General features: G+C 34.0%; 2 protein-coding genes, 1 long non-coding RNA gene and 1 pseudogene across 3 annotated transcripts; 2 read left to right on the top strand and 2 right to left on the bottom strand.

The window, feature by feature from the left end:
* Positions 1-847: 847 nt before the first annotated feature.
* Positions 848-5,065, bottom strand: LOC134281898 (uncharacterized; annotated as a pseudogene).
* A 24-nt stretch (positions 5,066-5,089) lies between these two features.
* Positions 5,090-8,901, bottom strand: LOC134281897 (uncharacterized). The gene is made up of 8 exons (XM_062764326.1): positions 8,410-8,901; positions 7,872-7,944; positions 7,495-7,613; positions 6,694-6,862; positions 6,258-6,415; positions 5,667-5,790; positions 5,312-5,592; positions 5,090-5,221 (listed from the first exon to the last, which is right to left on the bottom strand). The coding sequence occupies exons 1-8, from the start codon at positions 8,899-8,901 to the stop codon at positions 5,090-5,092; spliced, it is 1,548 nt and encodes a 515-aa protein (XP_062620310.1).
* Positions 8,902-12,274: 3,373 nt separating this feature from the next.
* Positions 12,275-13,867, top strand: LOC134281896 (uncharacterized). The gene is made up of 2 exons (XM_062764325.1): positions 12,275-12,780; positions 13,070-13,867. The coding sequence occupies exons 1-2, from the start codon at positions 12,702-12,704 to the stop codon at positions 13,657-13,659; spliced, it is 669 nt and encodes a 222-aa protein (XP_062620309.1). The 5' UTR covers positions 12,275-12,701; the 3' UTR covers positions 13,660-13,867.
* A 157-nt stretch (positions 13,868-14,024) lies between these two features.
* LOC134281895 (uncharacterized) lies at positions 14,025-15,167 on the top strand. The gene is made up of 3 exons (XR_009995186.1): positions 14,025-14,149; positions 14,333-14,424; positions 14,683-15,167. It is a non-coding gene; the product is annotated as an uncharacterized LOC134281895 (long non-coding RNA).
* Positions 15,168-26,999: the final 11,832 nt, after the last annotated feature.

The following is a 26,999-nucleotide window of genomic DNA, read 5'->3' as shown; positions in this document are numbered from 1 at the left end:
AAATCATTACCCCAGAGGGTTGGGTGGGGCCTATATGGCCTGTAGTTTTACGTAAGAATATATACTATAAGAAAAACTTCTTCTCAAAAACAATAAAGACAGGAAATATAAAACTCAAGTGAAATCATGCTCAGCAGGGTTCAAAATTAACTCATGTCCGCAAGTCCAAGATTGGTAAAAATTGTGTCGGACTAGCAGATTTTGTAAAGTACTAGTCCGTACGGACTAGTGTAAATCCAGATATGTCCTGAATCAAGTTCAAATTTTATTCATTTTATTTCTTAGTTTCTTAGATATTTGAAAACAAACGAGAAACACAACTGCGATATAGCGTTTTCGACATTGTGATCAATATACAAAAAATTACCTAACAAAAATGTGACCATAAGAGGGAGATTTCTGAAACAAAACCCTCTTTCTTTTCACCACATGCTTCCAACTGATGTGTGGACACATATTTCATTGAATTAATTGATAAAATTTTAAGATTTGTATTATTCTCTTAACATAATATAGGGCAGACTAGTGGAATAGGTTGCGGACTAGTGGAAGCTAGAAGTCACTAGTCTGTGTTGACTAGTGCTAAAAAAAGTTAATTTCGAACCCTGATTAGGGTTCACCAACTATTCCATTCCAATATATAAGAGCTGTTTAGAGCAGATTTTATAAGTATGCTTTGGGACTGCTTTTTCCTCATGATTTATTATATTTTAAAATGTTTTTGTAATTGGTTATGTGTTTTGTAGGGTTTCCAGTTACAACATTTATAAAAAAGATTTACAAATTGTGGACAGGTACTCACTACGGTCCCTCTCTCAATTTGATGGTTAAAGTGTGTGGTAATTACTGCCTCTGATGGCACTTTAAATATATCCTCCCTTTTCCTTGAGAAGGCAACATCAGATGACACGACAATTATACTTCCCGTCCTCATGTTCATCAGAGGTGTTAATGTTCGGGAAAAGGTTGATCCAGCGTGTGCTGTATACTTCCTCTCCTCCCCTTCCTCCAAAACTAAAAAAAAGTCAAACTGGGATTTCTGGAAAAGAGAAGAGTATTGGAAAAGGTATGACAAGCATTTATTAATCATTATAAACCTCAAATTGTTTATATTGAAAAAGATGGGGGATTTTCTGAATTTTAATTTATATTTTATTTAATACTATTAAATAAGGATATGGAAATAACGAACAGTATTCAATCTCAACGTCCATTAAACAAATATACAAAACAAGAGCAGAGCAAACACGGACCTCCGAAACATCAGAGGTGGGATCAGGTGCCATGGAGGAGTGAGCATCCCCTGCTGACCGGTCACACCCGCCGTGTGCTCATTGTCATAATCAGGAAATAATGAGAAAAAAATCCGTAGTCAATTCAGTGTATAAATAATGGACTAACAATTGGTATGAAAAACGTCAGTCAGCATTTCATTCAATGATAAATTGTATTTGCTGACAAGGTCATTGTATCGACCATAGAATTTACGAAATGATGACTTTAAAGTCCGGCACCATTATCGCTCTCTTATTGGCCGTTGTGTTAGGGATGGTCGAGATCGTTTTGCTGTGTGCTATGTATACAAAAGGAGCAATACAAAATGTAACCATGAGAATGAAGTCAATGCCGGAAAAAAAAGTCAACACCCACATATTAGGAAAGAAATTTTGAAACTTAAAGATAAAGGAATTATTGAAAGAACAGTACCATCAACCAGTGACTAGCATGAAACCTGTACAAAAACTTGCTCTTAAATTGTTTGAAATGCACATGTTGTAATGTATGCCTGCAGTTATGTCCATGTGAAAAGAAAATTTATGAGCACATTACTCTTTCTTATTGAGTTCCACGACGTTTCCCGCATTTTTGTCGGAAAGTTTACTTCGTCGACTTATGTTATTTCTTATTTTGTCGCTGATGCATCTTTCATTATTTCAGTATCAAAAAACAAATTTAGACTTTCCAATTGTTACCCCTCTGCATTTGAATATGTCTAAATTTGTATTATTTTACAATGTATCATTGAGAATTTACTAGGCAAATCACATTTGTTGCCATGGAAACCAATGAAGATGAATAAATTTGTAAAATTTGTCTTAAATGTGATTTTTGTTGTTGTTCAAATATTTTAAGGTGGTTTTTGCCCAATTCAAAATTTTTGACTTTCCATGTAAAGCTCAATGGTTACTGACACGGCCTCTTAATAACAAGATTATTTGAATATAAGGGGACTTCAAAGTTTTGATGTTTTGTTGAGTTGTGGTTTCAATCCTGTGATTATCTCACATCGCTTGATCTCTTTCTAGCCTCACAGGAGTAAGTAATTATTTAAATGCATAAATATTCATGAGAAATAGTGACTTCCAACAGAGCGTTCGTCTTTGTTAAGTCACGCTATAATGGCACCTTGCATGTTTCTGTAATGTATTTCACTTTAATAGTCCTTACACTTGTCTCCTAACCATTGACACCGACTGACCTTTGCATCTCCTCTTGTTAAAGAACCAGGTAATAATTAATCTTATGATCCTAATAATTTGGTTTCTAATGCATTATTTAATACACAGTGTTGTGGCATTGAAGATCATACAAAAAATTGCTTTGTCATGTTCTACATATATTTCGGGATTTTTTTGGAGTCATCAACTAAAATAATGAATAATATAGAACTTTACTAATATGTAAGGAAACTAAAATCTATGTTTAAAAAATACTCACTGAAACAACTTGTCCCCTGAGGGTGACAAGGGTTTTTGTTGGGGAACTTTTGGCAGTCTTTATGCTCACCTCCGCAGCAGGAGGTGGAAATGGCATTTCCTTCCCCTGTGTTACCAGGGATTCTGGAACATCCAGAGGTCCAGTTTTTAAGACTTTGCTCCTGTTTGTTATCACCAAAGACTTGACAGTTTCATTTTTAATTATAACATTGAGCAGCATAACTGTGTGTCCAAGTTTTACGACGTCAAGTTTGGTGCTGTCGTAGAGTACTCCTTTCACTGCCATTGTTCTGTCTGCAAATCCAATCACTGATGATTGGCGCTGCTCACCATTTGCATTCCTGTAAGCAATAACTGGGCCAACTCAGTGTATAAATAATAATGGACTAACAATTAGTATGAAAAACCTACTTAAAAAACGTCAGTCAGCATGATAAATTGTATTTGCTGACAAGGTCATTGTATCGACCATAGAATTTACAAATGATGACTTCAAACGAGACTGTTGATATTCTTATTTAATCAACTTGTTTGTCAACAATTTACCTCGTTTAAGATATTGTTCGTACGTAGAGCATGCTCTTGCGTATCGAATCAACTCAGATATAAATACTCCGTATGCAGGTGATGAAGGTATATTGCTGCATAAGTAAGGGAAGTTGACGATAGCAAAAGTTAAAGTCATCACGTTTGTCATATAGCTTGGTTGTTAGATTACCATTAGTGTCTTTTTCAAGTAAAATATCCAAGTATGAATTTATAATTGTTGTATTAAAAAAATATATAGGAGCATTTGGTGTCGGGATTAAATTTCCGTGACATCATCTGATGGCGATCAGGCCCTGTGACGAAATTCGAAGTCAGCATGAAGTTAAGCTGATAACATTATCAACGCGTTAGATTTAAACTTTAAAAGAAATATATAGCGAGAAATATGTTCAAATCCAATGCTACACGAAAACCAGTAGGATTGATTGATTGTATATTGTTTAACGTCCCTCTTGAGAATTTTTCACTCATATGGAAACGTCACCGATGCCGGCGAAGGGCTTCAAATTTAGACCTATACTCGGCACTCAGGGCCATTGAGCAGTGAGGGTTCTTTATCGTGCCAACGCTTACCGTGACACGGGACCTACGTTTTTAAGGTCATATCCGAAAGACCCGTGACTTTCACTTCTAGTGCCGAGCGCTTGGCGAAGGAACTGTCACTACCTTTGTTTACGTCTTAAGTATGACACGGCGCCGCGATCGAGAATCGAACCCGGGCAAGTAGGCATTTCTGATTTAAGTGTTAAATAGAAGCCTGAATCGAACAGGGGGTCAAACTGGCGTTGGATACCTTGTGTATTTACAAATAGAGGGGGGTAGAATGTTTCGATATATGGCTAATTTAGATACTTACTGATAAAACTTCAGGTGCCTGTGATTATTTATAAGGCTTCTCTCATGAACAATATAATATTTCAGCCGTCTGTCATGGGTTACCTTTTGAACATTTTGAAATATTCTCTTTAACAGCTCATCCAATTACAACCAATTTATGCAAAAAGCATTGTATGGGTGAGAAGAGTGAAAAAATTGTGAATTTCATGATCTTCGTCCCCTCCTTCCCGACATGAGAGATGGGGCAAAAAATTGTGAATTTCATGATTCCCCCTCCCCTTCCCCGGGACATAAGAGGTGGGACTAAAACCTTTTAAAGAAATGCAATCTTTAAAAATCTTCTTCACTCGTGGGCATCAGGCAGCCAAACTGGGGGCAGGATTGTAATCAGCATTGAGCCCTCTACCAAACTTGTGAAATTCATGGCCGCAAGGTCAGGGTTCTAGTGTTAGGGTGGGACTCTATAATGATTACATAGTAAAACTGCATTAATTCTTTGATAATCTTCTCCTCTGCTCCTTGGTAATATGCTGATGATCTATGTATGTTAAGTGTATAGTTATGATGACAATGGTGCCTCTTTCAAAAATTGTTAATTTCATAATTCATACACCAACCAAATTCATTTGTTGGAAAGTTGTACTTGATACATAACACTCAGGTGACCTTTTGTTTAAAAGAACAAAGCACATCATATCTAACATTGTGTTATACCTTTGTCACTAATCTACTGGTGTTGGCATTTTCAGTCCCCATTTTGTTTTTCACCTTTAACCATGAAGGACGGCATCTTTGCCTTGATACCCATCTGTTTGAGATAGTACGGGGACCTCTCTGACCCAGTCGCAGATGTCCTCAATGTTTGTCTTCATGACATGGTTGAGAATGGTTGCATCATTGATTTTGGCGATGTAAGGACCCATCACAGAAACAAAGTAACCAGTAGTGGATGTTATGTCCATTATACCGGAAACCCGGAGTTCTTATCATACTGGGTTCATTTCTTCCACAATTTCTCCTGCATCATCTGTGGGTACATACTTCTTTGATAGCTCTTTTAGTAGTCTGATAACATCCTGAGTGACCATTTCCTTGCAATCAAATAGTCCCAAAGGATACTGTGCAAAGAACATGTACATGTATTAAAGTTATGCTTTTCTATAGAAAATATGACATAAAATACATATAATCCATCCATAAAGTCTTACCTGTTCTGTTTTTATTCCTGAGTAATTGCTGTATTTGTGTTGCAAATGCTTAGGGTAAATTGATACAAAACTGTCATTCATCTGGTAAATATTAGCAATGACTGAACTTACAACAAGGAAAGTAAGCTCATGGAAAAGAATATCCTGATCCTCACTGGAGGGTATGAAATTCACAGGATTCAGGTCTGAAATATCAATGAGCTGTGAGTCTGTGTCCACCACACAATTCACTCTGTCAAGGACTCCAATGACCTGAAACAAGTGCAAGGACAATGTTTTGTCTTAAGACGTTCTGTAAGAAGGAATGATATTTCTGTCCCAATTGTCCCCTATGAGTTGGTATTTGTTTGCCCACCTCGACTCCATTCTTCTTTGTACTTGAGTAATTCCTCATCTAAAATTGCATCCCAAGAATTCAGCTTTCTTTTAAGTGTTTCTGGATGAACACTTGCTCCAAATTTAGCAATTCTCTCAATGTCCTGAAAAATTGGCAAATCTCATATCAAATCAATGCAATGAACATGCCAAAATAACTAATATAAAGTGACTTTTTATTTAATTTATAAAAACAATACAGTACAGCAAAATTCATATTTCTATCAGATTCCAAAGATTATGGTACTCTGATATATGGTATAACAGTTTTATAAATCAATTTATATCAATGATGTACAAAATTATGCAAGTGATTGTAGAACAGAAGGATTAATATAATAAATTAAAACATAAATTTGCTTCATTGTATATTAAGTCATTCTGCTCCAAAATTATAAAATTGCATTTATTTTGCTAGTAGACACATTTTCATTAGTACACTACAATTATTACCTTAAGAGTGCATCAACACCAATCCAGACAAGTACTGAACTAAGGACATTTCTTGGGATCTTCCATGCAGGATTTGTGACACAGAATACATGACATACTGAAATGGTTTCTCACTCACTTGTAACGGGACATCTGATTCCATCGCTGATACTGTCTTTAAGACATTTGGTGCTCTTATTTTCATACTGTCCCATGTAAATTCTAAAACATTGCTGCTTGATTTATCTTGAAGAACACTACCAGAATTTCTCTTGCACAGATTTTTGCATTCATCACCTGCAAAAGATGCAAATTAAAACTGTAAACAAGTATAATCTGATCATGATTTCATATATTAATTAGAATTTTTTATCTTGATCTAATCACATGGCAGAAAGTAGTACATATGCATTATAAACATAAGTTGTATTTATTAACAGACAAAATCAAACCAAAACATGCTGAATTTCAACTTAATTAATATGAATATATACTCAAAGCCTTGATGTATCAAATTTGTTATTTCTGGTTATTTTATTTCCCAAGTGAGCAATGCAGACATGTTCACATCTTACCTAAAACTGATAATGACCCCTCAACTAATATGTTGGGGTTAGTAGTCTTTAAAAAGTCTTTCAGTCCTCGATCCACTTCTTTTCCTCTAAAAACAATCTTGCAGATCTTTTTCTCATTCTCATCAATTATGAAACGACTTTTTCGACCACTTGGATAGTATATGCTGAGCTGAAAGTAAATTAGAATATATGTCAAAACACACAAATATTTCATGATCATATTCATAAGCTCATACTAATTCATTTTTTTACTTCTTTGATGTCAAAGCATTTTCATTTCCGGTTGACAGTTTGTAATATCTTTCTGTCCATCTCAAATAGTCTGTTTTCCTTCCATTTGATAAAAATTAGTGATATAATCATGTAATAGGTTCAAATCTTTTTACATATACCTTAAATCACAGTTGAGTTTATTTACAAATCCAGGTCTGAATTCAAATCTGAAAAAAAACAGCAACATGCACATGCAAAAATAAAAAGCAATAAAACTGGTGAACATAATATATCACATGCTAAATTTTACAACAACTAGTATCTACATGAACAATTGTATAATCAATGCAAAAAAGCAATAAAAACTAGTGAACTTAATATATTGCATACTAAATTTATACACCAACTTGTAACTACATGTTCAATTGTATAATCAATGTATAATTAATGGAAATCTAAAAATGCTGTGAATATATATAAGAGTCAACTGGTAAATTGGAAATAATCATGTTAAGTAAACATGTGTAACAATCAACAAGTTAGTAGTAACTTTAGAAACTTCATGAACAATTCTTTTTCTAAGTTAACCTCAATTGACCCATCTAATGATGTTGTATGAATGTCATCGAGTTCTTTATTTGAAATCCCAAAATCTAGAGATCGCTTAGATCCTTGTATTTTCATACTAGACGTACTACATGTAATATCTAGGAAGAAAAATCCAAAGTCAGGTGACTTGCAGTAGTAAAAGAATTTTCTAACATATTTTATTTCTAATTGACATTTACAAAATACAAGATGTGATTGTATTCCATGGCAAAACAATGCTTAGTTATTATATGATGAATTCACCACACAGTGACAATTAATATGATTAAGTACATGAAGTATGTGAGTAAAGAAAGGTGGCCAAATTTATTCATTCAAACTCATAGAATTCACACCCTCAAACTTTTTAAGCATACCTTGTTTCTCCTTTGGTGCAATAGGGATACCAGTAAATGAACTACAACTAGGTGGTTGATATGTAAGAGGCAGCTGTCAATTCAAAGTAAATATAATGTTAATATAGTGTAGCTGAAGTGCAAATTAGCAGAAATAACGAGTTTAATTGCTGTGAGTTTCTGATCAAAGTACAAACATCTTTTCAATATGAGTGAAAGTTCATTCTTCATATTTTAATTAAACACCTTTTAATTTACAGGACTGAAATAGCTACTGAAATGAAAATATCAATCAGGTTTTTATGGAAGATCAAGTACACCAGGGATATCCACATAATGACTTATGTTGTCATGTATGTCAAAATGTGTGTGTTTTTGTTTATGTTCAGTACTTGTTTATAGCATAAAAAACAATAGACATGCATTATTTCTTAATCCGAAATACCTTAGATTCGAACCCCTTTCTTACACTATCACAGAGGAATTTCGGATTAATTATTTTTTTTTTCTCTATCTATATACACTGTAAATATAATATGATATCGTGATCTATTATTACCTCTGTTTTATGCAAATCTGTTCTATTTGTCAAATCTGAGAATGGTGATATTTGCACGAGCTTGCGGTAGGATACGTCGAAAGTCTGTATTTTTGAAGATGGCAAGGCTGGGCTCCTAAGCATCCGTTTAGTTATGGACTTTCTCCGAGGGGAAAGCAGCTGTAACGTGAGTGTTTGTATTGTTCTCTGTGCCACCTCGCGAAACCTCTGTTTTATTTGCTCATTTTTGGATTCGGTTTTCATTATAGATTCAACTGATCGATAACACTTTTTACACACACCTGCATTTGTCGTGACATCTGCAATGTCTGTCAGGCCTGTTAGTTGTTTTATGCTATCTTTTCTTTCGGTGTTTAGTCTTAGCTTCGTCTCGAAAAACTTGTGAACTTTTTCCTCACCATTTTCCTTTCTTTCAATCTGTATAAACGAAAATCCGCAGAGGATACAAGTGTCCGATAAGACACATGTCTTCCGAGGTGTGGAAGTCGCCATGTTTACGTTTATCGGAATACATCGGGCATGTCATCTATACTAACAGAAATGACAAAACTTCCGAAATTCCAGACATTGCAAAATAAGTCGCGATTTGATTGGTCAATTAAAAGTTCACCAGAACATGACCTTTAATTGGGAGTTATCAGATTCTCTATGCGATAGCTTTTATCAGATTGATCAATGTTATATTTTGTAGGAAGTAGTCTTCACATAAAATGTGTAATAGAATCAATTACGTCCCAACAGGAAAAAAACATGGAGGGACCATGTGGGATGTGATTACTAAGTTAGGAGCAGGTACAATATATATTTCTCTATATTTATGAAGAATCTTAATTTTGTATACAATATCAAAATAGTTCTGTTTATGCCTATATTATACCTTTATATTGTGCATACTCTTTTTTATGTGGACATTGGTACATGCATTTATAAATCTATTTCTATATAGCAATATTGTTTTGTGGTCTTGGGGAAACCATCATAAACAATGTGTTTGCTGCTCTGAATCTCCCATATATGTCTCCAACTACTTTAAAAAGAAGAGAAAGAGAAACAGGTCATATATTTGAAGCTGTTGCAGATGGCACTTGTGATGCTGCAATCAAAGATGAAAAAGAAAGGTATACCAGCATAATTTTTTAAAATGATTTCTAAAATTTATCAGCATAGTTTTAATATAAGGTTCTGTACAATAGATGTGAAGATCCAGAAAATTACACAGCTTCTTTTGATGCTGGGTGGCAAACTAGAGGCAGTGGAAAACATTATACTAGTGTGTCAGGTACATGCACTACTTTTGATATAACACTATCATAAGGACATATTGTTAATGTAACAACATATTTCAAGCAATACAATCAAATATGTGTAGTAATATAAAAACACATATTTCTCACAGGACATGCAAGCATGAAAGGACATAATACCGGCATGGTAATATCCTATTCTGTGCGGTGTGAAAATGTAGATCATGTGAACAGGATGAGAAAAATAATGACCACGATTGTCGAGTAAGCAAAAGCCATGGCATCAGATATGGCAATCCAAATGCTTCATGAACTGAAAGGAAAAAACTGACATGTCAAAAATTTGATTATTGACAATGATGCTAAACCTAAATCTGACTTTGATCCTTCCATCCAAAAATGTGCTGACTTTTGCCATACCAAAATTTTTTTACAGATTATATGAATTGAAGAAAAGCAAAAGGTATCAGATTCCTGGACCCAAGACTATTAAACACTTAAACAATTGCCTTGCATATGCTATGAAGTCCAATGAAAACATTCATTGTTTTGTATGTTTAGCCAATTCTAACTTTATCTCCTTGATTTCAAAATGAAAATGTGTGTAAATAAACTGAACAAAATATTGCCGTATATTGAAGCTATTTTAATATATATCCAGATTTCAGGGAAAAAAGTCATTTTAAATAATAACCAAGTTGGTCTTAATCTATAACTTATTTTCGTTTTACAAGATTCTTGTAATTTAGACAATAACAGAGGTGTTGGAGCGGAGCGTAAAACGCGTTCTGGTGAGAGATTAGGCCATTTTATGCATAAATTGGCTCTACCCATTTTATGATGTGATAGCCTAAAAATACACTAATTTACCTTAAACAGTTACATGTAGTACTAGGGCTTTCATACTTTCCAGGTTCTTTCAATTTAATAAGACCTTTCATTGGGAATAAATATTTTTGACCTTGACTTAAAAGTTTGACCTTCTTTAAAAACAATTGCCATAATAATAGGACAGTTATTAGCACTAGCTCTTTCATATTTCACAGGTGTATTTCTTCTTTGAAACCTTCCTTTGTATACTAACTATGTTGACCTCATGTCCTTGACCTGCATTGGTGATTGAGAAAATTGAACCTTTGTCATTAATTGCCTATATAAGGTATAGGAGTTTCAAGATTGATTGATTGTATATTGTTTAACGTCCGTCTTCAGAATATTTCACTGATATGGAGACGTCACCATTGCCGGTGAAGGGCTGCAATTTTAGGCCTATGCTAGGCACTCAGGGCCTTTGAGCAGGGAGGGATCTTTATCGTGCCACACCTGCTGTGACATGGGGCCTTGGTTTATACTGTATCATCCGAAGGACCGCCCCATTTAGTCGCCTTTTACGACAAGCAAGGGGGTACTGAGGGCCTATTCTAACCCGGATCCCCACGGAGTTTTATTTCGTCGAGGTGTGAAGTTTCATTCCATTTGAATAAATATAATAGAGCTAGCCAACATTTAAAGCAGCATGTTATGTTACCACGGAGCACGGTTAACCAATATTGTAACGTTAACAACAACATAGAGAGTTTGTCAAAAGAATACCAATTTTTTTTTTAAGTTCAAACACAGTTTTGAAGTGTCTTCTCCATTCAAAACACATATCCACAACACTTAACACCTAGTTTGCTAACAATTGTACAAATATAGCTTGAATATGTTGTTTTTTTCAAATTCTTTAAATCACTATGCAACTCTATCAATTCTGCAACATTGAAGCGCACATCACGTTCAGTGACGTTCCTAACTCTTTTAACAATATTTTTAACTTTAACCTGTTTCTTTACAGACAATCCATCGTCTGATTCATACTCGCTTCCACTCAAAAATTGTATTTTTAATTCAATACAAATACACAGATTATTTTTCATACAGATCCTGGATTAAAAGGATTTTTTAAGCTTGTAGAAGAAGTTTCCTGAATGTAAAGTCTTATTTTATTGCTACTTGCTGCTCCTTGACGTCCTCCTACGTCATGGTTTTTTGACTTTTTCAATCAAGTCCTCATGTATTTAGAAACTGATACCTTTTAAATGGAGCAGGATATTACATAACCTGATTTCATTTAATTAATACAACAAAACTTTATTTAAACATGTAAATTTTATTTCGTTTCAGTTCTATTTATCAGAGGTATAGCTGTTAATTAAAAAAAATACTCAATTATGGCGGTGCTCCATGACCTTATTTTTGATGTTCTAAATCCCTGGTAATTTTAATAAATATGAAGATACATTCCAATTTTTTTACTCAATTTATTTGCATCTGTTGTTAAAATATTTTTACCAAATTTGGATATAATATGACGTTAAATATAAAAGTTAGGACAAAAGTCTACGAGCTCTTTGAATGGCCCTCGTATTTTAGGTTTGTAGGCATTTTTCTCTTTTCCTTGAACATTTCCTGAAATCAGGAGATTCCGGTAATATGACATTGTGCCTTGTTCCATTATACTCTATTGTTGTATGCCATTTTTTTTAAATCACGAATTTCTGTACAACCGAGGCAGGCGAGATGGTTCAATCTATGTGGTCCAAGTTTTCTGCAGCTGCTTGCGATGAAATGAAAAAAAAGTATCTACCAGAGAATATTTTGAAAAATTGGTACGGTGTGCATACTTTATGATAAGGTAAAGATTGGCACTTAGTATAAACTTTGAAGAACTTGTTCGATTCATTGCAGACCTTGGTGTTGAAGAACTGTCCTCTTATCTTGATAAAAGTCCATCAGTAACTTATTTGTCATCTACTTCAGTTACCGATATTATAGAAGCCATAAGCATACCTATTGAGGAAGAACTTTTATCCTCTCTGAGAAATGCTGAAAAGAGAAGTTCTTTGCCTTATTGGCAGATGAGAGTACAGATGAGGCCAATAGGGAACAATTTTCAATCATGTACATGTGGTTACACAATAACGAGGTGAAAGAGCACTACATGCGACTGATACATGTGAAAAAACAGATGCTTTAAGCTTGCTGACAGCCATTGAGCAGTTCTGCATGGCCAAAAATGTTGATCTCACAAATGTTAGGTTTCTTGGTTTTGAGGGAACAAATACAATGAGTGGGGAAGTGACAGGTAATTATAGACTATGAAAATATCTGGTTACATTTTATAAATTTGTGTAAGATAATTAATATGATGACTGAATAATATTATAGAGGAAATAGATTAAATTATCATTTATTCATAAGTTTAATAGTATAAATTTTACTGGTTCTTGATAACAGTAAATATTTTCATTTGAATAAGAATAGGAATCAATAGACAGCGATTATTTTCTCTTGTAAATTATCATAAAATAAAATTCCAACCCCAAATTACTTTTGAGTTTCAATGTTACATTAAAATTATATGATTTTCTTAGGTTTACAGAGAAGAATCAGACACCTGTCACCCCATTGTATCTACATAAACTGCAGGAACCATAGACTCGCCTTGTGTTTGAAACACCTAATGAAAGAATATCCTTTGTTGATTGAAGTTGACAGCATTCTATTGTCAGTATGGAAACTTTTTGAATATTCACCACAAAAGTTTTCTATGTTAAATGACATACAACAAACATATGGATTGAAACCTCTTACTTTCATCAGGGCAGCAACTACCAGATGGCTGTCACATTTAACAGCATGCACAAGGTTGAGTGATAGGTTTGTTCAAGTGTTGGATGTACTTGATGACATTTACAATGAAAAGAAGGACCATGAAATTTATGGCATTATAGAAGGACTTCTTCAGAAACCATTAGTTGCAATGATCTTGTTGCTGTGTGATGTTTTGAGGCCACTGCATATACTTAGTCAATATTTACAGGGATCTGATGTTAACTTTACATATTTGCCGTTTCATTTGAAACGGACTACTGATCAACTGCAATCACTCATTGATTCCCTAAAGAACAATGATGAAACAACAAAGTTTTCCAAAGCAGACACATTTTTCAATGAAATATAAGACAGAACAAATCTAGCCATGAGGAGAAGGGGTTTTGTGGACATAACTCCACAGCATTTCCTTGAACGTACAGGAATACCTTTCATCTACAAACTCATTGCAGAAGTTGAGGATGCCTTTGTGTGTTCTCCAGTGCTCAAAGCTTTTGGGTCATTAGATATTAGAAATCTTCCAGACTCCATTCCAGAAGCTGCTAGCACTGACTAGGGCATAGTAATTAAATTTTTGTATTTTATTTTAAATTACTGTCATAAAAGGGTATACAGTTAAACACTCTATTGAAATCAAATATCATGATACTAAAAGATTTTTTCAGTTAATGTTTTAAAATATGGTGTAATTTGAATTTTCTAGGACTGGAGGATATTCATAGTTTGGCAGAATTCTATGGAAGACCTAAAACAGATGAATTCCAAGGTCGCCGCCAATACTGCGAAAGTGACATTCCAGCTGACATCACCAGAGCAGAAGATTTAAGCTTCAGAACCCAGTTATACATATTAAAGTAAGTTTTTTCATATGCATGCTTTATAATAAATTTCAGGGTTGGGTATTTGCAATAGCCAATTACATTTTCATAAACTGTTTTAATACTAACACCAAGTTTTTAAAACCTTTTTAATTTATTCTTAAGAGATTTCTGTGATCTGTGTATTCATTTTGTTAATTACAGTTAGTTTTTGAGATGCATGAAATAATTCTGATTGCAATGGACCTTTGAAGTTTCTTCTTTTTATCATACTATGAACATTTAACAGACACAAGGTACATATTAATCTGATTCTTTATTTCATATATGAATTTGAATAAAATAAATGTATTAATTTTTTTTTAAATATTCTTGAATGTTATTTGAATGTTCAAGACACAAATTGTATATCAATCAATGGAATTTTAATTTGTTTAAGTTAACAATTCTTTATTTGATTTCATTTTACAAATTATAACATTTGTCCTCAGACCTGATCATGTTTGAGAGAAACAAATATTCTTAAAGTTTTTTGTTTATTTTATAATTAACAGGCAGAGAGGCCACACAACATCAGAGACTGTGTTCAAGGAGATGGCGAAGGACCCTGTTCTACAGAATACATGTCCAAACATGTTCCAATTACTTTTACTCTCTCTGCTAATACCATCTTCTACTGCAGCTGTAGAGAGATCTTTTAGTCTTATGAGTTATGAATGGACTATGTACCCCTTTGAGAAATAGGCTAAAAACTGCATCATTAGATGCTATTATGAGAATCTGCCATGAAGGTCCTGCTGAAATGAGTGAAAATTTAATAAGAAATATTGTAGACACATTTATATCTGCAAAAGACAGAAAAATGCAGTTTGACTGAAGTATCTGTAAAACAGTTAATAAATACCTAGCACATTGTTATGAAATTATGTTTTATTTAAAATTATTCAGAGAAATGTAAGGTATGACGTTTTTCCCAATTTCATCCAAATGTCGCTATTTTTCCCAAATGGAAAGGCCCAGACCCTTGGTTTTGAGACCTAAAAAACCCTGTCTTCGAAATTGTGAAATGCATGGCCTTATGGTCAGGGTGCTAGGGTGGGGCTAAACAGATTATAAAGTGAAATTAAATTATTTCTTTGAAAATTTTCTTTTCGTACCTGGGTAGTAAACAATTAAAAAATGTATAAAGTTATGAGGAGGAAATATGCTTCTTTGAGATTTGTGAATTTTAATGTCCTATGTTAGAAATTCTGGTGTTAGGGCGGGGCTACTGGGAATCAGGCCAATGATCTAAGTACATATTTTTGATGAAGAAAGGCGTATCTAGCTAAATGGTTAATATTATGGCCCCTTGGCCAGAGTATCAGGGTGAGGAGGAGAGGACATATTCTGAAAAAATCATGCTTTGAAACTTAAATTTGGCATTTCAGTAATAAACAATTTATGATGTAATAAATTGATAATATTTTGAAATATGTGACCCCAAGGTTAGTGATTCCTGTGGGATGGGATAAACGATTGGTTACAAAGTAGAAATGCATTTTCTCTTTCTAAATTTAGCAGAAATGCATATTCTCTTTCTAAATTTGATCTACTTGTGGGTTTCGTTTAAGAACCGTGCGATTTTCGTGTAAGAACCGTTTAGCGTCCATTCGGCACTCACAACCCTTTTCATTTTGAAAATGGCTTCCAGGCAAGGTGAAAGGAGATTGTCGTTGTCTACTAGAAACCCTATTATTGATTATCATGAAGAAGGAAAATCGACTGTGAAAATCGAAAAAAAATTCGTTAGAGCAACTATCAATTCAAACCCACGCGACAGAGTACATGTATAAGGCGGTTCCTGAATCGATATAAAAGGACAGGCAGTGTGCATGATCTAAGGTTTGTACTGCGTTTTAAATTATACTTGAAGGCCTATTTTTAAAAAAAGAAAAGAGACATTAACTTGTATACAAGGTAAATTTATAGAAATCTACACTGCATGCAGTACTTAAGCGATACATGTTTTGTAAACTTTTTTATATGTTTACGTTGATATCGTCAAATATTTTCGTATTTCAAATCAAAATTTTGCATGCGTTAATATACATGTTATATGATAGTCGAAATGATACGATGTTTGTCTGGTAGGCCTATTTTTAAATCACAAGTTTAACTAATGTAGTTTTTTAGCTCTACTGGTCAGAGACCAGAAGAGCTTATGCGATAGTAATGCGTCCGGCGTCCGTCCGTCTGTCTGTCTGTCTGTCCGTCTGTAAACAATTTTTCAAAATGCTACTCCTCCTACAATTTTAGTTTGATTTCAGTATAACTTGGCACACAAGTAGACTACACTTAGATACATAGAATAGTGCATCGGTTTTAGATTTGGATGAACGGTGTTGCCATGGTTACTAAAAATAGAATTTTCTGTGAAATTTCTTAAAAACACTACTCCTTCTACAGTTTCGGTCTGATTTCCATATAACTTGGCACACAAGTAGACTACATTAAAATACATAGAATAGTGCATGGTTTTTTTATTTCGATGAACGGTGTTGCCATGGTTACTAAAAATAGAATTTTCTGTGGAATTCCTTTAAAACGCTACTCCTTCTACAGTTTTGGTCTGATTTCAGTATAACTTGGCACACAAGTAGACTACACTAAGATACATAGAATAGTGCATCGGTTTTTGATTTCAATGAACGTTGTTGCCACGGTTACTAAAAATAGAAAATTTTCTGTAAAATTCCTTAAAACGCTACTCCTTCTACAGTTTTTGTTTGATTTCAGTATTACTTGGCACACAAGTAGACTACACTTAGATACATAGAATAGTGCATCGGCTTTTGATTTAGATGAACGGTGTTGCCCTGGTTACTAAAAATAGAATTTTTTGTGAAATTCCTTTAAAACACTACTCCTTCTACAGTTTTGGTCTGATTTCAATATAACTTGGCACACAAGTAGACTACACTAAGTCTACAGTTTTTGTCTGATTTCAATATAACTTGGCACACAAGTAGGCTACACTAAGATACATAGAATAGTGCATCGGTTTTTAATTTCGTTGAACGATGTTGCAATGGTTACTATAAATAGAATATTTTCTGTGAAATTCCTTAAAAACGCTACTCCTTCTACAGTTTAGGTCTGATTTCAATAGAACTTGGCGCACAAGTAACCTACACTAAGATACATAGAATAGTGCATCGGTTTTTGATTTCGATGAACGGTGTTACCATGGTTACTAAAAATAGATTTTTCTGTGAAATTCCTTAAAAACGCTACTCCTTCTACAGTTCTAGTTTGGTTTCCAAATAAGTTGGCACACAAGTAGACTACACAAAGATACATGAAATAGTGCAATGGTTTTTGATAAGTACATACCAGTAGAGCTACAGTCTCGACAGAGACTTCTGGTTAAGATTTGTTAGAATTTTTCTTTGGAAAAATATTCCCGCTAAAAATCTGAGATAAAGCATTTCTTTTAGATATACAAATGCACCAATATGTAGTTAATCGATTTCAAGAACATTTGGAACTACTTTTCATCTATAACAGTGTGCAAGGACGTAATCCGAGACCACCCGAAAAAAACCCAACCTATTTCGCATACAAATTTAGGTTAAAAATCTAGAGTTATCACTCTTTTATCCTCCGTCGCTAGGTACTTAGAAAGACTGGGAATGCAGGGAAAGGCAAATGATGAGTGAAGACCAAGAACCGTAAAAACAATAGTTCTCTTCTTCTGTAGGATAATGATGTACTTACATTTCAAAGTAGACAAAGATTGTCAGTACATGCACGTACTGCATCCGCCTTACCATCTACTGTTTTATCCTGTTTTAATATATATTATGCAACCTGAATAACTGCAAAAGCACTCATAAGCCCGGTTTACACACTCTGCTTTTGCAGCTGCTTTGAGGACGAGCTGCAAAAGAACACTGTGTAAACTAGGGTTTAAGCACTGCAGACATGCAAGCAGACAGAATAGAACTTGCTCTATTTCAGTCTGTTTTGCAGACGTAACTGACCAATCAGCATCACTGATAAACTTAATATAAGATAAGGTGCATATACACATGTTAAACTAAAACAAAGAAAATGGCGGTAAGAAGATAATTGATGAATTAAAATTAAGTACTGAGCAACAAAAATGACTGAGTTATTTCATGAGGAACCAGACCTATGGAATGTTTCATCTCCATCTTATTAAAAAAAAGACTGCAGACAAAGAGCATTAAGCAATATATTAGAAAAACTGAGAGAGGAAAATGAAGGTCTGGAATGTAATGATAAGTGTTTTTGTTTTCTGTAGCGAACTGTCACATGTTATTCAACTTTATGAATCATACTTTTTGTTAATTGGTGAGTATACAATAAATATTTAGCAACTTAAACTTGTAAATGTATTTATTTTTTATTAACAGTCAATCAAATACAAGCCGAAATATCCTATCTTAGAGGATACTATTCTAAGGAATCGACAAATTCTCAAGAGGGACGTTTAACAATATACAATCAATTAATCAAAGGAATTGAACAAAATAAACAAGTCCAGGAAGAGTGGCTCTGGCACAGACGAACTCTACACCAGTTCACGGGTTCATTTCAAGTCCCTGGATGCCTTTTTGAAAACACAAATTGTACCCAAAGGATCACAGTCCCATCTTGTAGGTTACAGCAATTCCCATAGCCAAGAAACCTGACCATTTGTATTACAATAGTTACAAAATTCTTCTCTTATGTCTTGTACATCATTTCTCGATCGATTCCCACATTGTCTAATAAGACCGGGTAGATCTGTGCCCATTTCTTGCCTCCAAATCCCATAATATTGTCCCATTCTCAGTGTCCTCCTCATCAATCATCCCTGGGCTGATTTCCTTGTTCTCAGAAAGTTATGCAGTGCACAGCATGCCAAATCAATTCCTTTCAGTTTTTCTAATTCTAGGGGAATATCCTTTTTAAATACCCCAAATCTACTTGTTAAAATTCCAAAAACATTTTCAACTATTCGCCGTGCTCTTGACAGCCTGTAGTTAAAAATTCTTTTGTATTGAATCAGATATTTGAAGGAGTATGGTTTCATTATATAAGACTTTAAGGGAAAATCTTCATCCCCAACAATGTCATACGGAACAGGTGTATTTCTCTGTGGTAAAGGTTTTTAGGTGGAATATGAAGATTATTTGATTCCAAAGCTTGGTATAGTCTTGAATTTGCAAACACACCACCATCACGTACTCTTCCATTACAACCACAATCTATATATATGAATTTGTAATCAGCATCAACCAAAGCCAATAAAACTAAACGTCATTGAACATGTAAAAAGAAATGTGCTGCATTAAAAAAATAGATTTTCAATAGAGTATAGCATAGTGGAAAAGTTCTACACATTGAATCGAACAAGCATTGATTTAATAGGCCTAGTGCATCATGTATAAATTGTACATGTACTAGTCATGGTTTTACTACATACTACCTTGTAACTATATTTTTATATTCACATTAACCTTTTAACCCCTTACATCTTGTAAAACTTTTTTCAGTCACTGTCGGATGAGCCTGTAACATACCGTCATACGTTTTGCGTATCTCCCATTGCTGCCATTTTGATTGTATATATTTTATAGAGGGGCCTTCAGGGTATTTTTAGAATTAAACCAAAAGTCTCTGTCGAGACTGTAGCTCTACTGGTTTGTATTTATCAAAAACCACTGCACTATTTTATGTATCTTTGTGTAGTCTACTTGTGTGCCAACTTATTTTGAAATCAGAAAAAAACTGTAGAAGGAGTAGCGTTTTTAAGGAATTTCACAGAAAATTCTATTTTTAGTAACCAAGGCAACACCGCTCATCGAAATCGAAAACCGATGCACTATTCTATGTATCTTAGTGTAGGTTACTTGTGTGCCAAGTTATATTGAAATCGGACCAAAACTGTAGAAGGAGAAGTGTTTTAAAGGAATTTCACAGAAAATTCTATTTTTAGTAACCATGGCAACACCGTTCATCGAAATTTAAAACCAATGCACTATTCTATGTATCTTAGTGTAGTCTACTTGTGTGCCAAGTTATATTGAAATCAGACTTAAATTGTAGGAGGAGTAGCGTTTTGAAAAATTGTTTACGGACAGACAGACAGACAGACGGACGGACGCCGGACGCATTACTATCGCATAAGCTCTTCTGGTCTCTGACCAGTAGAGCTAAAAACATAAATAAGCAATATACAATAAAATTATGAATATTTTTGGTTGTTTGACATGTTTTCTTCACAAATTGACTTTTTGAAAAATTTAACAAACCCGTATTGTTTTAATTGCTCGTAGGCATTAGTCATAATGAAGGAGTTTAGAAAAAGTGGAGAGTATTTCAGAGAGAGACGAACGAGATTTTTTCCAATCCATGGAACTTCTTCACCCTCTTCATGCAACCTAAGGGCATGGTGTATGAATGGTTAAGGATGTACATGCTGTTTGCGAACACCATTCTTTGCCCCGTGACGGACTGTGGCGGCACCTTAGTTTTGAAATCCTCAGCGAGGAATCCCGGAGGTACCATACTCAGATGGTTAAAGAACAAAAACCACACAAGGTCAAGTAGAACCAATTCAAACCACCACGACAAATTTCCCAATACCATCCAGCTGATACCACCACACAATTCTAAATGCAGGTTAGAAGGTAGATAGGGTGATAAAGTGTGCATTTTTAATTTTTGATCAGCCTTTGGATATGAGTATATCTATAACATTGAATTTCAATTATCATTCAAATCTTTATGCATGTTATTCTTCAATTATACAAGTATAGACATTAACACATAGCCAAAATGACATATAAAAACTGAAAAAAACAGCACTTATATATTGGATATAATTTGTTTATATATGTTGGAAGCATTAGCTATACACAGCATGCTTATGAGACAAACGAAGCATTAGCTATACACAGCATGCTTATAAGACAAAGACAAAGCATTTTCTATTTTATGCTAGAACTTACTTAAAATGCATTTAATGACTGGAAAAAAATTGTGGAAATATGTATAGAAAATTGTTGAATAAGTATGACTGTTTGTATTTTTTCCATGTAGATAATACAGGCTGGAATGAAGTAAACATTGCACATTAAAACGAGAAAATGAATCTAAAAACAATCACTGATCAACACTGCCAAGATTTAAACCTTTGATGAATTAATTATATTTCTTTATTAAAATTGTATAGATATGAAATTCCTAAATAGAAAACATACATTGGTTTTGGAAGTTTGTCATACTTTTTCTGTTCGCTCATCAAACATTTTTCTTTGTAGATTCGTCTTTCGTTTTCCCTTCTTTATTTTCTGACAATGTAGATTTCTTTGATTTATTGATTGTATATTGTTTAACGTCCCTCTCCAGAATATTTCACTGATATGGAGACGCCACCATTGCTGGTGAAGCGCTGAAAATTTAGGCCTATGCTCGGCACTCAGGGCCTTTGAGCAGGGAGGGATCTTTATCGTGCCACACCTGCTGTGACACGGGGCCTCGGTTTATACGGTCTCATCCGAAGGACGCCCCATTTAGTCGCCTTTTACGACAAGCAAGGGGGTATTGAGGACCTATTCTAACCCGGATCCCCACTGGGCATGTAGATTTGAAACTTAACAAATAATCAATGTTCACAATGAAACAAAACGCATAAATTTTAATGAGCAAAGTCTGGTTGACAATATTTACGTATAGAAACACTTATTCAATTTAAACCCTATTCGTATTTATACTGAAATTTATTTACCTTTTGGGCAAAATTGAACCTCTATTTTCTGACATCTATAATTAAGTAATACTCCAAGAGGTGTATCCAATGGTGGCTTAGATCCTGTTGATTTGGACATCCCAATCACCAATGATTCTTTCTAAGGCAGTCCCAATTGTTTCATGCCCGTATCCTTTGACAAACATTTGTCGACATGAGTTTGATAGGCAGAATGTTCTTTTTTCCAATGGTTTCTCACTAGAGGAGAAGATACAGCGAGGATTTGCCATGACATTATGGGGCGAAAAACAGTTGATACTGGTGACTTGATAGAATACCAACTATCTACAGTACAGGATGTATGTACACTGTGTGATGAAATATTTAGATTTTTAATTTGAAATCTTTAGACTACACTAATTCCAGTAAAGGAAAACATGAAGAAGGATATGGAAATAACGAACAGTATTTAAAAGAAATTAGTAACAAGTAAACGTAAGTTAATACATTTTTATTAGTTTGTTATCTTTCTTAGGAATACAGTGGAGTCTTTAAAGAAGGGATTATAGTTTTACAAAAGAGAGGAGAGTAAAAAATGCTAGACGTTTTTCAGAAAGCCACAGAATATTCCATCAGTTGAGTTGTTGGGGTGTCCAAAGCTACATCTAGAAAAAGGTAGTTGTTGCTATTCCCGCCAGTCAAGTCAGAGGGAAAATCCATTTAGTTCATGACTGCATAGGTGCGAACTGCCATGTTAGAGGCAGCAGGGTAAAAGAGAGGGTTGAACAAGAGAAGTGTTAACAAAGAAAGACCATTTGCTACTTAATTATGAACGTGGCTACTTCTTTATTAATTAGTACATGCTCAGAGTTCTTTATAAATTACTACATGCTCAGTGATTTCAAGTTATATATTTTATCTCTTGCAACGTTGTTGGATTTTTATAAACACATATATAACAGACCTATTTAACCTTATTGATTAAGGATCTTGCAGATATTAATCACAGTCATGATATACGGCAAGCCACGAAAAGTCTTGGCGAGAAATTTATATCAGTAAAGATCATTTATGTTATTGAATATATTAGAATATATGGAGAAACCAAAATAGAACAAAGTCGGTAAATCTCGTAATTATTTCAAGGCTGGGTACGAAAAAATTGCAGGGATCTAAAAAAGTGGTCTGAAGATAAAGTGAACCACTATTTTTTAATGATTTTTTTTTTCAAAAACTCGCCTAATTGTGTATTTCCTTGATTATCTTCCCTTGAAAGGGGACTTGTTCCTTAAATTATGAAAATGATATGAATGATAATTAGTTATATTACTTAATAATAATTTTGTACCTATGACACATGTATGTAAAACTGTAATAAATTATGGACGTCCAGCAATCATGATGGGCTGTCAGGCATTGTATTATTGTGTTGTGGTTCTATTTTAAAGTGAGTAGAGTTAATACGTACACTCTCTGGCATTTCATCGGGATAGGATGATTTTCTACATTTTTTAGGTGTTTTGTCAATGTTATGTGAATTTATTGAAACCGTTTCTTGGAAACTATTGCAAGTGTGTGTACACTTATTATTATTCACTATATGACCTTTATACTCATACATGTATATTAGATGTTAAACGTTTACACGTTTCAAATCATTTATTTATTAATTTATACAAACAATTCATTAAATTGTACAAAATAATTATTAAATCGTACAAACGTTTTCAAAATCGTTAAAACGATTTAAAAAGATTTTCCTCATTGTTAAAATGGCACGAATACGCCTTCGTACTTAACACATAAATTAGAATAGTTGTGTTGGGTAAGCGTTTTTTCCGACCTCGAATTCCATTCTCTATCCAGAGTTGTCTTCCACTACGCTCACAACACCTCTGTCAACGCTCGTTGTACAAGATTCTTGTACAAATTTTAAACAGCGAAGATTCGAAATTTAAATGATAACTAGTTCTAATTGTAACGGGGACCGTTACAGATGTTCCCCAAACGCTCCCCAACTCCCTTTTTGTGCAAATTTCCTTTAAAACTTTTTTCAATATGCTTAGTATAGCAGGATTTCATAAAAGAATTTTAAAAGCTACAATTATATCACTTTTTTGTCATTTAACGCATTGTTCGCAAACGCACGTGCATGCACATGCAAGGTGATCATGACATGTTGTCTAAACCATTAACATATCTTTATATTCCAGAAATCAATAAAAAGTCATAAAAATATAAATTTTACCGTTTTTCAAACATATTGTTCATTTTACGGATTGCGTGTGCGCATGTGCATGCAAGCACGTCCTTGCATTCAATTTTGATAGCAATTTCATGAAGGAATCCATAAAACCTATTCATATCCTAAACTTCATCCTGTTTTGTTGAGAAACAAGAAAGATATAGGCATGTAAAGTTTCAGCCAATCAGATTGCAGCACACGTGGATTAATTTGCTTTCATGATAATTCTTATATATCATGCGTTAGATCTTCATAATATGTGACTAAGTTCAAAATTTCAAAGGATTATGACGTAAAACAAGAAAGATATTGAGACTTTAGTTTCAGCCAATCAGAGCAAAGCCCACGTGCATGCGCGTAAGATCTTGCAATTTTGACCATGTCATCTTGTCCATACTACTACTATATTCTTGCATTGTGAGTTTCAAAAAATTCCATCAAGAAATAGAAAAATTACGGCTTCATCCATTATCTTGGTAATTTCACATGTTGCACATGCGCGTTCTTGCCAGCACACGCGCATGAACGTGCTTTCATGAAAATTATTATATATCATGCTGTAGATCTTCATATTTTGTGACTAAGTTCAAAATTTCAAAGGATTATGACGAAAAACTAGAAAGATATTGAGACTTTAGTTTCAGCCAATCAGAGCGAAGCGCACGTGCATGCACGTGAGATCTTGCTATTTTGACCATGTCAACACGTCTATACTACTAATATATACTTATATTATGAGTATCAAAGCATATAATAAAAAAATAGAAAAGTTACGGCTGTATCTATTATTTTGGTCATTTCACGCGTTGCACGTGCGCGCTCTTGCAAGCACGTGCGCGCAAAATGACCTTTGTTCCGCAAATCTACATAACATGCCTGCTGACCCTAAAAAGGTTTCACCTAAGTCGGACATGTAGTTTACAAGATCATTCGCGGAAAAGATTTTCCCAGGAAGAAGAAAAATAATAATAATAATAATAAGAAACAGAGTAAAAACAATATGTTCCCCAACTTCGTTTGGGGAACATAATTAATTATTGTAAATATTGATAAGGATGATAATTCATTATTTATTTTAGATCTATAATCACCCAAAACGACTTATATTCAAAGATTTTAGGGAACTATTTTGCGGAGTAAAAATTAATATCTTAATCAAAAAATCCTTTTAAGTTGTAAAAAATTAAAATAAAAAATGTTTTCCGATAAGAATTATAATAACACACAATTATAATTACAACTTTTTATCAAAAACATTTTTTTCAAGAATCTTGTATAACAAGCGTTGACAGAGGTGTATGTGGGATAGAAGCGGGAACGACAACTCTGTATAAGAGAATGCTCGAATTCGAGATTCCACTGCGTCATTTATTTTTCATATTGAACCTCTTGGTGTTTTTCATGCGGTTTGTGTCTAACTCTTCGTTAGTGGGACTGATACTTCTGATATGATATAATTACCATTATCCGTGTGTATTTTATATAGGTTAGGTCAATGTGGCCACTTGTTGAGATGGAGGCACCAACCCCTGCACAGAGACCTCGGCAGAAGCTGCCAAGACCGTGATTGGAAGAGTAAGCACCACGTTTCACTTGAAAGTATCATAAGATTAAAATGACCTTTATGATAAATTTCATTATTTTTAATATTTTTTTTTTACTTTGCAGCACTGTTAAGGTTGCCTATAGTTATATTACTAAGAATTGTGTTATGAAAAACATCCTATTTTACAGTTGTCATATATACCACACCTTGCATGCATATCTCCCAGTTTATATATATAGTTTATATAGTCATTAGTGAAGCATCCTTCATGACACGCTTGTTCATTTGGTTTCATGACATGCCTGTCAAGTGATATCAGTATTTATTAACATTTTATTAGGTCACACAAATAATTCAGTTTCGCAACGGCATACGCTTATTGTACACAGACAATTTTGGTCGCCTTAAATTAATGTTATCAACTTTACCTGAAAACCAGTGCTGCTTTGTTTGAATATCGGTAATTCCATAGAAAATCCAATAACAAACTTGAAATTACGTCGTTGATAGGAATATTGTGTATTCTTAAGGCCAATAACAAACGAAATCCTAAGATATAAACAATCCAGCAGTACTTTTCAGCTATTTCGATACCATCTTAAAACCCCTGTGAAATATCAAACATGTCCAGAAAGGCTAATTATACATATAAGTCCTTGCGAAAAATGCGCTGAAGACGAGCTTTACATATTTTCCTTAACTCAAACCCCTATTAAAACGCAACCCCGATTAAGATTTATAGTAAGGGTACATAACTCTGTATCGAAACAAGGGCGGGAACTTCGTATTAGAGTATAAAAAATTCGATTCTCCTTTCTCCCATCAACATATATAAACCCAAAAAATTTTCATATCATTAAATAACTTATATATTTTTTTTTAATTTAAGGACGACAGTGTGTTATTTCCATGCTGGATATACCAAGAACAAAGACAATAGGACTGTAAGGAGAGATAACTATGAGAGACTCTTTCTTTACTTTAAAGACGTACAACACACTGGGGGAGATAACTCTTGCGATTTCAATTGAACGTTTGACGTGACGTCAAGTTAAACGTCAAAAATAAAGCGTCAAAACGACGAGTAAAACGATCCCGATGTATATCAATCATGAAAGAAAATTGGGATATGGGGCTTGGCTGTGATTGTGCGAACCATACTCAATCAATATGTATTTTTTTAATTAACCCGATTAAACTCCGTAAAAAGCAAGCTATAAAATACCATCCCTTAATGTGTATTTCATTTCATTTCATATGTACAATAAATTGTAGGCTATTTTTGATCAAAGCGCAGCATTTTTTTTTTGTTCTGAAAATTTTATTTTACATGGCC

Source organism: Saccostrea cucullata, unplaced genomic scaffold, assembly GCF_032062105.1.
Source record: "Saccostrea cucullata isolate Sc308-1 unplaced genomic scaffold, CSIRO_AGI_Scuc_v1 ctg14044, whole genome shotgun sequence".
NCBI lineage: Eukaryota > Metazoa > Mollusca > Bivalvia > Ostreida > Ostreidae > Saccostrea > Saccostrea cuccullata.
This window is presented reverse-complemented; position numbering and strand designations above follow the sequence as displayed.